This window comes from Plodia interpunctella, chromosome 16 (assembly GCF_027563975.2).
Source record: "Plodia interpunctella isolate USDA-ARS_2022_Savannah chromosome 16, ilPloInte3.2, whole genome shotgun sequence".
NCBI classification, from domain to species: Eukaryota; Metazoa; Arthropoda; class Insecta; order Lepidoptera; family Pyralidae; genus Plodia; species Plodia interpunctella.
The window spans coordinates 4,395,001-4,407,258 of NC_071309.1; the positions used below are offsets into that span (position 1 = coordinate 4,395,001).

At 37.4% G+C, this 12,258-nt stretch overlaps 2 protein-coding genes across 3 annotated transcripts; both read left to right on the forward strand.

Moving 5' to 3' along the window:
- Positions 1-2,519: 2,519 nt before the first annotated feature.
- On the forward strand, positions 2,520-3,414 carry LOC128676498 (histidine-rich glycoprotein-like). The gene has a single exon (XM_053756633.1). It carries the CDS (start codon positions 2,542-2,544, stop codon positions 3,274-3,276), a length of 735 nt encoding a protein of 244 aa, XP_053612608.1. The 5' UTR covers positions 2,520-2,541; the 3' UTR covers positions 3,277-3,414.
- Positions 3,415-4,016: 602 nt separating this feature from the next.
- LOC128676746 (histidine-rich glycoprotein-like) lies at positions 4,017-10,746 on the forward strand. Of its 2 annotated transcripts, XM_053757051.2 has the most exons (4): positions 4,017-4,065; positions 5,128-5,174; positions 9,341-9,417; positions 9,518-10,746. In XM_053757051.2, exon 4 carries the CDS (start codon positions 9,704-9,706, stop codon positions 10,475-10,477), a length of 774 nt encoding a protein of 257 aa, XP_053613026.1. In that variant the 5' UTR covers positions 4,017-4,065; positions 5,128-5,174; positions 9,341-9,417; positions 9,518-9,703; the 3' UTR covers positions 10,478-10,746. The 2 variants fall into 2 exon arrangements, with proteins under 2 accessions (XP_053613026.1, XP_053613027.1); XM_053757052.2 differs by lacking the exon at positions 4,017-4,065 and having other exon boundaries at positions 5,137-5,174; positions 9,333-9,417.
- The last annotated feature ends 1,512 nt before the right edge of the window (positions 10,747-12,258 follow it).

The following is a 12,258-nucleotide window of genomic DNA, read 5'->3' on the forward strand; positions in this document are numbered from 1 at the left end:
AAATCTTCCCATACCTAGATATTCCCTTTTTGTCTGTTTTTATATTTATAATAGGGCACTTTTAAGTTTATTTATGTGTGTTTATGTCTAGCAATTTTTTGCTTTATACAGATTCGCATTCGCTTTACGACTAAAGCCGTCGTAAATCTAAGAATCACTTTAGAGCGCGGCCCCATTGCTCAGCTCTCATTATTTTGACATAGCCTAGGAGGGGTTCCTAGAGCATACCTTTTAGAACATCGCCGTAGAACGGCACTTTCAGGGTTCCTTTAAAAAATAAGATAAACAGAACCCTTTATGTCCTTCCAACTAACCCCTTCTCGTTTTACGTACATACTCCTTATGTTGTTATTGTTTTATGTACATAATATCTACACTTTTATATATATAAAAAAAAAAAAATATTTGTAACTAGCCGATGCCCGCGTCTTCGCTCGCATGGCAGAACAATTTTTGGTAAGATTATTAGAGAAATTGTACTACAAAGCGTAACGATACCTATACATATAGAAGATGCTCATCAGACTGAAAAACTTTATTTCCTATAGATGAGCTGGACCATTATGACTCTTCTTCAGGTGTTCCAGATCTTTTTATACATCAACAGGAAATTCATTCATCATTCGTTCATCAGGCTGAACAACTTTTGTTAAGTCGTCGTTTCTTTTCTTCCTATAGTTGGACCATCATGGGTCTGCATCAGGTGTTCTAGATCTTCGATTTTTATACCTCACCAGAAAATGCTCATCAGACTGAACAAATTTTATTAGGGTGTAATTTCTATATTTCCTATAGTTTAGCTGTATCATCATGGGTCTACATGAGGTTCCAGATCTTCGATTTTTATATCTTTACACAAAATGCTCATCAGGCTGAACAACGTTTGTTAAGGCGTCATTCCTATATTTCCTATAGTTTAGCTGTACCATTAGTGTTCTCCATCGGGTGTTCCAGTTTTCAAAATCATTTATACCTATCCTATATGTTTCCCAGGCTTAATAGCTATTTAACAAAAAAGTTTCATTCAAATCCGTCCGGTAGTTTTATTCTGAAGATTAGCGCGTACAAACAGACATACAGATGTCTGTATGTCTGTTTGTACAGACAAACAGGTAGATTTTTTTTTCACATTCTTACTCTGTTACTATGACTCTATCGCATAATTTTATTTTTATGTAGGTACATTTATTCAATGTACAGATTTTTTTTTCTACTGTTTTATTATATGTATTGATGACTAAATTCAAAAACTACTGTGCCTAATTAGACATAGACAAGATAGAGACAAAATTTGGCATAGATATAGACCAAACCTTCAGGTTAAGGTAGTAAGGTTTTACCCGAATGAAGCCTGGACTGACGCTAGCTATCTTTTTGTTTATTTTGTAATGAATAAACTCAAAAACTCTACCGATTTTAATGAAATTAAGCACAGAGATATACGAAATCTTCAGAAGCAACGTTAGTATGTCTATACTAGGTCTATAATCTTAAATGATTTCAACCAACTGTTAATGGCTATCAAAATGATTCCTATTATATGGACTTATTTATAGGATAAAATTGATAAAGTTAATAAAACAACAACTCTTGAACTACGATCATGTAGGTACTTACTTAGTAGGAAATACGGTGACTGTCCCGTATATGTAAGACGTATAGCAATTTAGCCACTATGAAATAAATAGGTTATTCAGAATCGGAAAATTCACGTGTAAATTTCTGCGGAGCGCTTGTTAAGGTATAAAATACCTACGCAATTAGGTATTTCATAATTTTCATTTGCGAAATTTCGCTTGTGTACGCACCGGAACACCGCATGTTCTCAGTGTATTAAACAAAAATAATAGTTGTGTAATGTTAATAATAGATATTTTTGCTACGCGTGTGTAAAATTTTATGACGGTAATCCCGGAAAGGACGAGAATCGGCGATCGGATTCTTATTTAAAAATAAAGGTTTTAAGTACGTATTATTATAGCGTTCTTAAAGAATTTAAAAATGGACACATAATTAGGATCCTGTTCAGTATTTCATTTAGTATGAGTTTAATAGAATGAGTATGAGTGAAAATTAATAGACGTAGTAAAAGTTTAATACTATTTCAAATGTTTCCCCGTCCTGGGTAGATCCTATGATAGTTTAACCCTATCGAAGATGTAGCTCCCGCGGGACGCAACTCACCAAGTATTCAGACCACACCCGCGATGCAGGCGGGAAAACTTACTTGATAATGTATGATTGATTTCACAAGGGAATAAAACATTCTCATGTTATTGTAAGAAGAATTTCTAACACGCTGGAAAGAAATCGAAACTATTGTATATTCAGAGCGGATACGAAATATTTGTTGCTACCGGGCGTTTCTTGTCGAGATTCCGGGTCAGGATGCTGCGCAACCAGATCACTTAGGCATAGCGTCAACCTTGATTATTTGCACAATTTTCATACAATACTGCTACCACTTCAGTTAGTATAAAAAGTTATCGGTTGCTGGAGCAAGTATCAGTCATCGGTTTAGTTTTCACCCGGTCAGAGGAAATGAAGGCATTCGTGTTTTGCTGCGTGGGTCTCGCGGCGCTGGCGTACGTCAGCTGTCACGTGACCCGGGAGAGGCGCGCCGCTGACTTGGAGGGGGCGGCCAGCCACCACGGCGGCAAGTGGGACAAGGGCGGCGGACACGAACACCACGCGCATCACCACCACGACCACGGGGAGAAGGGCCACAAGGGATACAAGGGACATCATCATCACGAACACGGCAAGAAGGGACATCATCATCACGAGGGACACAAGGGGCATCATGACGAACACGGCGGCCACAAGAAACACCACCACCACGACGACGGCCATCACCATGAGCATCATCATGGAGAGAAAGGACACAAAGGACACGGTCACCACGAAGAGGGTCACTATCACAAGGGTCACTCCACGAAGGGTCACCACGGTGTGCATAAACACGATGAGTTTAAGAAGGAAAAACACTTCCACGACCATCACCACGACGGCGGCCATCACGAGCATCACGGTGGACACCACGAGGAACACGGCCACAAGAAGGGCGGTGAATTCCACCACGGACACAAGCACGGCGGCCACCATCACCACGAGCACGGCAAGGGAGGGCACCACGAGAAGGGCGGACACCACCACGACCACAAAGGACACCACGATGAGGGCGGCCATCACGAGCATCATCATCATCATCATGACCACGGCAAGAAGGGCGGTCATGAGGAACACAAGCATTGGGGTCATAAGAAGGGACACTAAGGTGTCACTTTGTCCATATCGAGTTGCCAGTTATTTTAGGCCTAGGTTTAGCTATATTAAGCTTACCTTTAAGTGTTGTTGACTGTGATTCATTGTTATAACGTTTATAAAATATACTGTCGTGAAAATTGTTACCTACTGAGAAGTTTTACTTATTCCAGGAAATTGGTATTTGCTTTTTCGTAGGAAAACAAACTTATCAGTTTCACGTCACGTTTCAACAACAAAGTTACATAAAATTGTTGGCTGTGGTCCGTTGGCAACGGCTCCCGGCAAGATAAGTACCTAACCTAATGTTGAGAAACTAGAGCGCTGCCCGAGATTGGCCTACATTTAACTGCGCGCAATTAGATGTGGTTGCAATCAAGCGTTTTCTATACAAAACAAGTGCAATATAGCTGAAATAGATAACGTTTCTCAATAGGGTTGTGTGGTACCTTGTCGCCGCCAGATGAAACCGCTCGGCTGAAAAAAGGCGAGCAAGATAAATGTTTCAATGTCAGCTTGACTGCCTTTGTGTACTTTTACTATTCTTGTACAGTGGGATCTACGAACAAATTATGAAGTATTCTTATATAAAATATGGACGACTTTTTATATAAAATAAATGTTAGTAGGTGGTGCCGAGAGTGGTGTCTTTGGTGCTACCAAAGACACCACTCTCGGCATGTGTCACGAACGGCACAGAGCGTTGGTTTTCAGTCACACGAAATAATTGGGTATGACACATTGGCTGGGAATGGCACATGGAATACTAGTTACACAGATTAAAAAGGAAAAATAATCCTTGTAAGTAAGTAGAACCAATTCTTTAATAAAAACAGGAAAGTGTATCGGGTGTAAGAGGAGGGTTTCAGAAAATAAGTTGGATGAAAAGAAAAAACCTAAATGTGTTATTTCCACGTGTTTTATCATCAGTAATTACGTCTAACTATCTTAAACATGCCAAGTAACTAATAATAAAATAAAGAAATATATAATTAAATTGAATAATAAAAATTTTGAAACTAGTTAAACATCAGCGAATAATTTGCGACTAACTTCCTGGCAGAAGTGGCAAATCCAAGAAGTTTTGGTTTGATGTTGATATGGATGATAAATGCGCGTCAATAGTCAGACAAATAAAGATACAGAATACTGTGCTAAGTAGAGGAGGAAAACAGACTCTGGGCTCCGAATTCTTATGGCAGTGTAGGCAACCGGGAAAAGACACATTTTAGAGAGAATAGTTAAAACAGTATTTTTATTTGTTCGATAAAAAAAAACTTCTGCTTTATCGAGTTAAAATTACTTGAAATGGGTGTTTTGGTGCCATTACGAAGAAGTACGAGTTAACGAAAACCGGTCAACTGTTTAAAAAAATACATTTAAAAGTACGTCTACTCCTTTGCTGGCATTCAGCCAACACGGCCAAAATTAACTTTATTTTTAGCTCAGTTTTACCACCTAACGGCGACATCTAAATTGCATAAGCTACGAACAAAGAAAATGAAAAACGTATGCGACCAGTCGAACATAAGCTAGCTTTTCAATAAAGCTGATACATTTTTCTTGCTAACTATATTCACTCGGGTAAAAACATAATAAGTTATACACCTAAACTTTCCTAAGCAATCACACTATCTATCAGTGAAAACCACATGAAAATAAGTATAGTTGTTTTTGAGTTTATCGCGAACAGATAGACAGACGCGGCAGAGGATTTTCTTTTATATTATGTTCCAGTACACCATAGTAGTCTACGCTACAGTAGGGAGGTACTATGAATAAATAACTAAAAACATATACTACAAATCCCACTAATATTATAAAGGCGAAATTTATTTTATTTTATTTATTTCTTTTTTTCAGGCAACAAGTTGTAATAACAAATGCCCATACAAATATACAATAAGTTTGTGAGTATTACTCTTACTTTACTTCATCAAGATCAAACAGCTGGACCAATTTTTATGTAATTTGGTATTGTGGTAATGTGTTAAAGTGCCTAAGCCGTTTGTAAACGGACAAATCATACAAATTGCCTGCGACATATGGCACCTTGGAATACTTTTATTCCCTATATACGCCATTCCCGCAGGATTTGGTCAAAATGTCTGATAGTAAATGGGGCTTTATAAAGTAGATTTGCATAAAAACGTAAGTGGGGTGGAGCTAGTATAATATATACTTCATTTATAGGAATCTAGGTGCTACGCTAAGCCTTAGGTTTTTTACCACGGCAAGCATGGATAAAATATGTGAAATAGTAAAATATTTGATTACAGAAATAACTATTATGTGGTGATATGTTATATAATGCTATTGTTTACAGCATTAGAAGCATAAGTACCATATTATATGCGAATATAAACGATTCTTTGCTTTTGAAGTTTTCAGTTGGTTAACCAACTCCGTCAAAAATAAATGTCATGGATTTGGTCTGAGCCTAACCGTGTGGGAAACGGAATAACAGGTTGCTCGACGGTCATAAACATTGACCTGGCCAATAGCACTGTCCCGTTGCCCGTATTTCTAAAACGCTTTCTTATATGAGCGAAACGAAAAATATGACTAATCTATAGTTTTCTTTGATGACATCATATAGGATGCACCGAACACCTCACAAGAAATAAAATTTGTTACATAGGTCGCTCAATTTGCATAGGTCATATCAATCAAAAGGTGTGACGTTCACACGTTGCTTGCATATCTTGCGATGGTAATCAAGACTTATTTGTAATTATTTATATGCATTTAAAAGTTCTTGTAATAGTTTTTGTAATATCATTTATTTAAACAATAAGAAAAATCAACGTTTTTCAAAACTTCACAATCTCCACAACCATTAAACTAGCGGCTGCAAAAAACAAATCTCTATATAAAATAAACAAATTAAAAAAATATATATTTTAAATAGCTACATTGTTGCACAAAAACAAAATTATAAAAACTTGTAAATCTGTACCAAACGTGTATAAATGTATAATTATTAAAATAGTAATAAGTACATACTTAACTAAAAAACAATAAAATACGTCACAATCGACAATCGTAAAAGTGCAAAAATAATTGTTTAAAAATTAATTTAAAAATACCTATCTAATTATGAAAATTGAATGCATGTGAAGGTATTTTATAAATCGGAAAAAGACCTGAAAAATCTTTTGTCCACAATTTATATCGCTTTGTTGTCGGATTCCTAGGCAAGCCAATCAGTGTGGTGTTAGATATGTTCCTTTTGTAACAACATTCAGTGAGTGTGACAGGGTCCTTGATCAAAGGTAACTTTAGGGGAATTTCTAATGTTTCATTTATCTTGGAATGTGGAAAGTTGGCAGTATTTTGAGGAAAAACACCATATGCCGGTCGTTTGGCCTTACGATGTTTCTGATCCTTTATTATATTATTGCACCAATCCCACAAGTTTTCATCAGCAGCACCACGTCGTTTAAGCCTATTTGACAATTCTGCTACATTTGGTAATGGTCTTAAAGTCAAAATTGGCTTAGTCAGGTTGTCAAATACAAGATGTCTGAAGGAGTAGGCACCGGTCGACTTTTCACTCGCTTTTGTGCTCATTGCCTGCACTTGTCTCATCTTTGAGGAAGGCAAATGTATACTTGTGACGCAAGTAGAGGCAGGTTTTAACAGAGGATTCAGGGGAGTTACAAAATCTAAACTTATATCATGAGCAAGCATTAACTTCTCCAATTTTTCGAAACTATTTTTTAGCTGAGCTTTAGTTGATAGTTCTACATGGTAATCTTGTATCAGGTAAGCCCAATACTTGTTCACTCGGACGTAGTCTCCAAGTTGACGAGAAGGTAAATATGATAAAATTTTTTTAGCAATTTCTGAAGGTAGGAGTTGTATGTAGTCTACAGTCTCAAGTGCTTCAGGTTTTGGTCTGTTTACCTTCCAAATTTTGCGTTTGGTGCCATCCTTGAAAGTCATCTCTATTTCGTCTAATTTCAGACTTTTTCGCATTTCCAGTAATGTATTATTCCAATGTATTAAGTTTAACTCCAATTCTTTCTCAGCTTCACCTGACTTGGGTTTCCAATCTGATGAACTAACTTTAAAAGCAGACGTCATGTTTTGATTGCTCCTATTACCTTTATCGATTGCTTGAGACGAGTCACAAACGATAAATTCCTTTAGGTTTTGTAGCTGCTCTGTGCGGTATTTTTGGTAAATTGCCTCACATCGTTTTAAAACTATGCACATAATTGGACCTCCAGATAGGCTTAAGAGTTCCAGCAAAACTTTCGCTTGGATTTGTGGCTCTAAAGAAAGAAACCAATAGCGGCCGTTCTTCATGACTTGAGCCAAAATATTGACAGGAAGAGCAGTTCGATTGTAATCCAAGGGTACGGAATCGTAGCTACTCCAAGCTGTCGGTTGATGTGACGATATTACAGCGTCTTTAGGTTGACAATTCCAGATGGATTTCAGTAAGCAAGACAGTGTCCAGGCACTGCGAACATCTTCTAATAAAGCCAATATGTATCGTTTTTTATTAGCCCATGATATTCTAATAAACCATGATTTCATTTGAAACAGATTTTTAGAAACGTTTGCTGACTCATCTTTTGTCTCTTTTTCAATACTTCCACAAATCATATCTGATAATATCAGGTCTTTAACAAGATGCACTTGTTTAGTTAGTTCTGAGAATGTTATCATCATTTTTGAAAGTTTTAAATATATAATGACTATTATGAACCACAATTGCTGAAAATTGAGATTATAATTTAGTTTACCCTTAGTGTTTAAGCATTTTAAAAATCAAATCAACCTACTATAAAATTAGAAGAATGACATATTTTTTTTATTATATGTCTATGGAATATTACCTACCTCTTTAGTAATTGATCTGAGACGTACCTTCATGGACCTACATGGCCTGTATAGTGACGGATGGGAAAATCGGGAGAATGAGCTTTTTTACTTTCTTGTGTTTGTCATAAACACAAGTAAATAATTATTTTCCCGTAGTGAGCTGGTTCCAGTGAAATTTTGTTTTATTAAACTTTTATTCCTCAAATTATGCTTTATTCAGGATTAGAATTAAAACAGAGAATGAAATATCTATCTATAAAATGTATTCTTTAATTTCTTTTAAAATATTAAAGGTGCAATTAATAAAAACATACCCTATTATACCCTAGCGATGAGGCGTTTCGCGGTCGGTATATATGTCTATGAGAAGAATATGCAGTTAATAGCCCTTTTTCCTTGATTGAATTTTACAAGATGCGCAGGGGAAGCAGCTGGCACATTCTGTGTCATTTTGCTCGTAGACCGCCATGAAAGATACCTACTAACGGTGTTTACCAAATTTTTTATCAACTTGTCTTAAATGTTGTGACGAATTGGCGATTATGAAAGTGGCGGCCCGTGGTGTCTCGTGGCTCAGTTTTCACGGTCGGTGTCGACGACACTTTTAGTTGCAATGAATTATTTTACTCTATATTATAAAGTAATTTTATATAGTACAAGCCGATGTTTCAAACTGCGTTAGGGAGCTGTTTTCAGGGACTAAAATCCTCAGGGTTGTTGAAAGTTGAAAGTTTGCCCGATATGTAGAAAACAAGTTAGTGTTGATTTATTTACTTACAGGCAACTAGGTATTCTGTCTCTTTTTTCACGATCGTTCATTAGAGTTAAACTTGTGTTTTCTATCGGAGTAAAAGTGCATTGACCCAGTTGCCGTTGTGCTATTCTAGGGCATGCTGTGTTTATACGACCTTAGTCCACAAATAAATATAGACGTTTCGCGGTCACAATAATTCATGATTCTGTTTATTACATACATACTAACATCGAAAAAATGTTTCATATTATGCACCTACGCTAGTATGAACACACTAGGATTATATTCTCCTGTGGATATCATACGAGGATATTAGGGGATACATTGCCTTGACCGCAGAGAGGAAACAACAGCATGCCCAATGAGATTTCAAGTTAGTTAGGTGGCCAGTCATAAAATTATCTTAAAATAAACTGACTGTTACTTTCAGATAGGTACCTAATTAGTGGTAGGTAATATAATAAACGGATGTTTTAAGGATTCCAGACTTCGGGGGACCATCGTCGAGGATGAAAGCTTAAGCAAGCTCAGCCGAGAGAGTGAGAGAATCGGAAATACCCCAGGTTTGATTCCCATTGCCATTTCAATCGTGGAACGGTAAAACAACCATGCATTATTTACCTATATTCTTTCATAAGAAGTTATAAATTATATATTTTATAGTAAAAGCGAAGTCAGGCGGTATAATGGTGTATTGTCATCGGCGGGGTCGAGCTCTGCGTCTCGTCCGTCGCGACGCGCCTCGTGTCTTACACAACTCTTTATATAAAACTGCTGCGCCATCGACTTGTTAACAATTTTACCACTGTGCTGAGTTGTATTCGCACGCTCAAAAAATATAAAATCAATATGAAGCTGGCTTGGACGCTAGGACTCTTTACACTCCTTATCGTTGCAAACGCGCGACGTCTTCCACAAGCCAAATATGAAGTGTCAGATAAAAAATCCCTGAATGACCAGCAACCCGCCGCCAGCGGACATGATAAGGGCCACGGTCATAACTTTGACCATAAAAAAGGAGGAGGCAAGGAGCACCACGCGCATCATCATAATGAGCATGGCGAGCACGGGAAAAAGGGATACAAGGGGCACCATCACCACGAGGAGGGCAAGAAGGGCCACCACGACAAAGAGCAACATAAAGGCGAATACGACGACCACGGCGGCCACAAAAAGGAACATCATCACGAAGATGGCCATTACGACGAGCATCATAAGGGAGAAAAAGGAGAAAAGGGTCACAAATACGAAGAAAAGGGCCACTACAACAAAGGGCATTCCACGAAAGGACACCACGAAATACATAAAATCGATGAATTTAAAAAGGACAAACACTTTTTCGACGAAGAAGGCGACTCAGGCCACGAAGAGAAGCACGGAGGATTCCACGAGGAACATGGACACAAGAAGGGCGGGCACTTCAAGAAAGGGCACCACAAAGGCGGCCATCACGAGCACGAGCACGGCGAGAAGGGTCACCACGAGAAGGGCGGGCATCACCACGAGCACAAGGGCCACAAGGAGGCGGCCGGCCATGACGGGCACCACCACCATCACCACGACCACGCCGAGAAAGGGGGTCACGAACACCACAAGAAATGGGGTTACAAGAAAGGACACTGATGAATTAGATAGAACCAATTTAACGGCATGTTTTATTAATGTTGTGGCGGAAAGGTTACCGACGATCGAATTGTCGGGATATTTTTTATTGCGTCAATTGTGGCTATTTCCTAACTTAGTTTCAGTTGTTGTCACAACTTTAACTTTTTGTGTTAAGTCTGAAAAAAGTGATAATAAGCTACTGCGATTATAATTTATTTTGTTACGTTTATTGTAGTTAAATTAATACTTAATAAATTATTTTTGTAATATTTAAGTATGGAGGTGCTTAATAAACTAAGCCATTTTTTATAAAAAAAATCAACCAATATTTTGTTTTATTTGCAAGTCTTAACGTTTTTGTTTTAATTTATTAATGAGTTTCGCAAGGCAACCCTTCCTGTACCGTAAGATATTCTCTTGGGTGGATATGGTTGTAGTATGGCCCATTTCTACGGGAATGCTTTTAAAATAATTAACGCTGATAACCGCCACTCAGGATTCTGTGGCTGCGTGGGGGTATAGTGCGCCATATACTCGTAGCTACGCCCGTTACAAGGTTTCGTTGCGAGCGGATAGCTTGATAATGAAAATGGCTACCTGTTTAGAAATCCCAAATTCTAATCCTGAAAATAAATTCCTTTCTAAACATATAATAAAACATTTAACACACTGAATAAAAATCAAGGTAGAACATCCGTACTTCCATAGTACTCTATGCTGCCGCGGGGCCGATTTTGATAAAATTTGGTAGATTTTTATAAATTCTCGGTGTTCTATTATTTCATGGAAAAAGACTATTGAAAATGCTGCTACGACTGGATACCATGGTATAAATAGGGCCGTAATTGAGCAAGTTTCAGTTAAAAATTCAAATTCAAAAAATTCAAATTAAAATCATTTATTCAGAAATTAGACCTTCACAGGCAGTTTTTCTCGTCAATTTTTATATTTATAGTTATTTCTCACAAGCTACAAACTACTGGCATTTCGGAACGACCACTGCTGAGAAGAAATGCCGAAAGAAACTCATTTGAACAGTGTTGGTCCCTATTTAAATTATGTCCTGTCCTGTTACTTATTTAAATTATGCCCAACAAGCGTTACTTTATTGTTAAGCTATTTCGCGCGGCTACATGCCGTTTATACATTATCGCAATGGGTGGATTTGATATATATTGCTGGTTTTTCATTGTGGTGAATAAAAGCTCTGCACGTGCAGATGATGCGTGAAGAGGTAACAAACTTACTTTCGCATTTAAAATATTAGTTGGGATTTGTGTACCTAGATCGTCGTTTTTATTTCAACCTTATATGTATTACTTCTAGTATTATTGGTTTTCAATCAATATCAAATAAGCAACTTATGTATATCAGAACCTTACTTGAAGAAAATTGTGACTAAAAACCTTCTGAGGCAGTCGAGCAAAAGTGTAATACAGCAGTTTGCCTATTAAAAGTTATAATAAACGTAAGAAAAATAACACACTCCGCCGATCAAAATCAAGAATTCATGTAAACAAAGGTGCAAATTAATAAAAAACGGGCTGCAAGTATAGAAAAACCTTTATTATAGTAGTTATATCTCGCACTAGCTTTGCCCGCGGCTTCGCCCACATTATTTGCATCCGCTCATACTTCATTGTAAATATCTCAGTTTCTAAGCTACGTATCGCGATGAAACCTATACCAGATTTTAAGTTAGACCATCCGCTATGCAACTGTTTTTTCGTGATGTGCAAAAAAACGTACATATAGACAATCTGTCTATCGGTCTATTCAATCAATCTAAGAAAATCGAT